Source organism: Octodon degus, unplaced genomic scaffold, assembly GCF_000260255.1.
Source record: "Octodon degus isolate 3935 unplaced genomic scaffold, OctDeg1.0 scaffold00274, whole genome shotgun sequence".
Taxonomy (NCBI): Eukaryota; Metazoa; Chordata; class Mammalia; order Rodentia; family Octodontidae; genus Octodon; species Octodon degus.
Window position 1 is genome coordinate 1,679,116 of NW_004524850.1, and position 2,008 is coordinate 1,681,123.

General features: G+C 63.1%; 1 protein-coding gene across 1 annotated transcript in view; it reads right to left on the minus strand.

Annotated features, from left to right (window-relative positions):
* Arse (arylsulfatase E (chondrodysplasia punctata 1)) overlaps positions 1-2,008 on the minus strand; it is a 24,398-nt gene that overhangs the window by 1,264 nt on the left and 21,126 nt on the right. The window contains exon 10 of the mRNA XM_023706893.1: positions 1,540-1,736. Within this exon, the coding sequence (XP_023562661.1) occupies positions 1,540-1,736 (197 nt within the window). The remainder of the gene's footprint in view (positions 1-1,539; positions 1,737-2,008) is intronic.

Here is a 2,008-nt window from a genome sequence, read left to right on the forward strand (position 1 = left end):
TCACCCGAGCTGGCACTGTGTGCTCTCCTGCTCCTCCCCAAGGTCACAATGACCAGGAAAGGTCAGCATGTTGAGTCCATTCAGGACTCCGACGCGGCCCGGACAGCACAACTGGAGACCCTCAGGAGGGAGGACCCAGAGCTGCTGCAGACAGCGGCCGGCCGGGAATAAATTAACTTGCTTACTTTCTCCTCTGTCTCTCTCTGTCTCTCTCTCTCTGTCTGTCTCTCTCTCTGTCTGTCTGTCTCTCTCTCTCAGTGTATTTGGTTGTCACAGGATCTCACTATGCATTTTGGACTCGTAGTGACCCTCCTGTCTCAGCCTCCCCAGCGCTGGGATTACAGGCGTGCGCCCCACGCCCGGCCTCGGTCACCAGCACAGCAGGGCCGGTGCGGCGTGGGCACCGGGGATCGAACCCTGGTCCCTGCGCTTGCCAGAGCAGGCGCTTAGTCCGCTGACCTGCATCAGCAGCCCAATAACTTGTTTTTAAAAATTAAACCTTTACTGCTTTTTGTGTCACACCTCGTACCTCAGCCTTGAATGCCGTGAACCGAGCTGACGCCGCGCTGCCTGCGGGGGTCTGTGCTGCGGCCGGGCTCGGTGCTGGGACAGGCGTGCCGGCGCTTCTCCGAGTGCTGTCCAACGAATGGCTCAGGTTTCCCCATTTAAAAAAATAGTTATCACCTCAATGACTGTTTCGCACGTTCCCCGATCGGGTCCGGGCGCGGGGGCGCATGCCTGTAATCCCGGCACTGGGATTACGGTAGTTCCTGGTTCTGAGCACGTGCTGGAGCTTGTGAAAACTAAGCGCAGGTGGGAAGCAGAGCCCGGCGCCGCGGGCAGGAGGGAGGCCGGCCGCCCGCTTGCGCCCACCAGGGAGGGCGGCGCACCGTGCCGCTGAGCTCACGCGGGCGTCGGGGTCACGGGCGCCGTGATTCTTACGCTTTTTAATGAGCAGCGTCTAGAAAAGTGTGACGCGGAGGCTCGCGGGCAGAAGGTTGCCTTTAAAGGAAAAAAGAATAAAAAGGAGTAAAAGACCCAAAACTACCCCAACACAGAACTTCTACAGAGCGACGGACTCAGCAAGGATTTCTGTGTTGCGTAGTGTCCCCTCCGAATTAGTGGTTCCGGCCGCCAGGTAAAGGCTCGCAGCTCCAGGCAGGACATCACAGAGTGAGCGCGAGAGGGAAGCCGAAGTCGCGTCAGCCGCCCCCCCAGGAGCCCGACGCCACGCGCCAATTGCGGAGCCGCCTCGGGGCCCAGTTTTTTGTCAGCTGCTGCGTGGCTGGGGAGCCCCGAAGCCGGAGAAGCCCTGTGTGTCCCCAGCCGGTGGACACTGGCTGTGCTGTGTGCACGCCCCCTTTGGTTGTGTTGTTTTGCTGAGTTGGGACGGGGTCCTGCGGTGTAGCCCGCACTGCTCTCGAGCTTGCTGAGACCCTCCTGCCTCAGCCTCCGGGTGCTGGACGGCAGGCGAGTCCCACCGCAGCCGGCCCAACTTTGGCAGTTTAGAAACGATCTTCCTGCGCAAGAGCCCCGCACGTCGACGCGTCTGGCCCTGTGCCCCTGGGGTCCATGGGACTCTTGCACATTCCGTGGCCCCAGTTGGCGTGGAAGGGTGGCTGCTGTGGCCGTGGCTTTGAGCTCTTCTTGTTCGACTCATAATCCTCCCTGTGTCCCCGCAGGTTCGGGTCCCGCGCCAAGGTGGTCCACTTCTTGGGGTCCAGGAAGCCGTGGAACTACGCCTACGACCCGCAGACCGGGGCCGTGGTGGACCAGGGATCAGCCTCGGGCTCCGTCGGCCGGCAGCAGGAGCCCTTCCTCAGCCTCTGGTGGCGCGTCTACCACGGCCACGTGCTGCCGCTGTGTGCCTGCGGCCCTGCCGCCCCGAGCCACGCGGCCCCCGGCCCCGGCGTAAGGCTCCCGGCCCTCGCGCTCTCCTGCGCCCTCGGTGCGCCGGGCGGGCCCTGCGGGACAGTGTGCTCCGTGCGGGTGTGGGCGGGACGCTGCC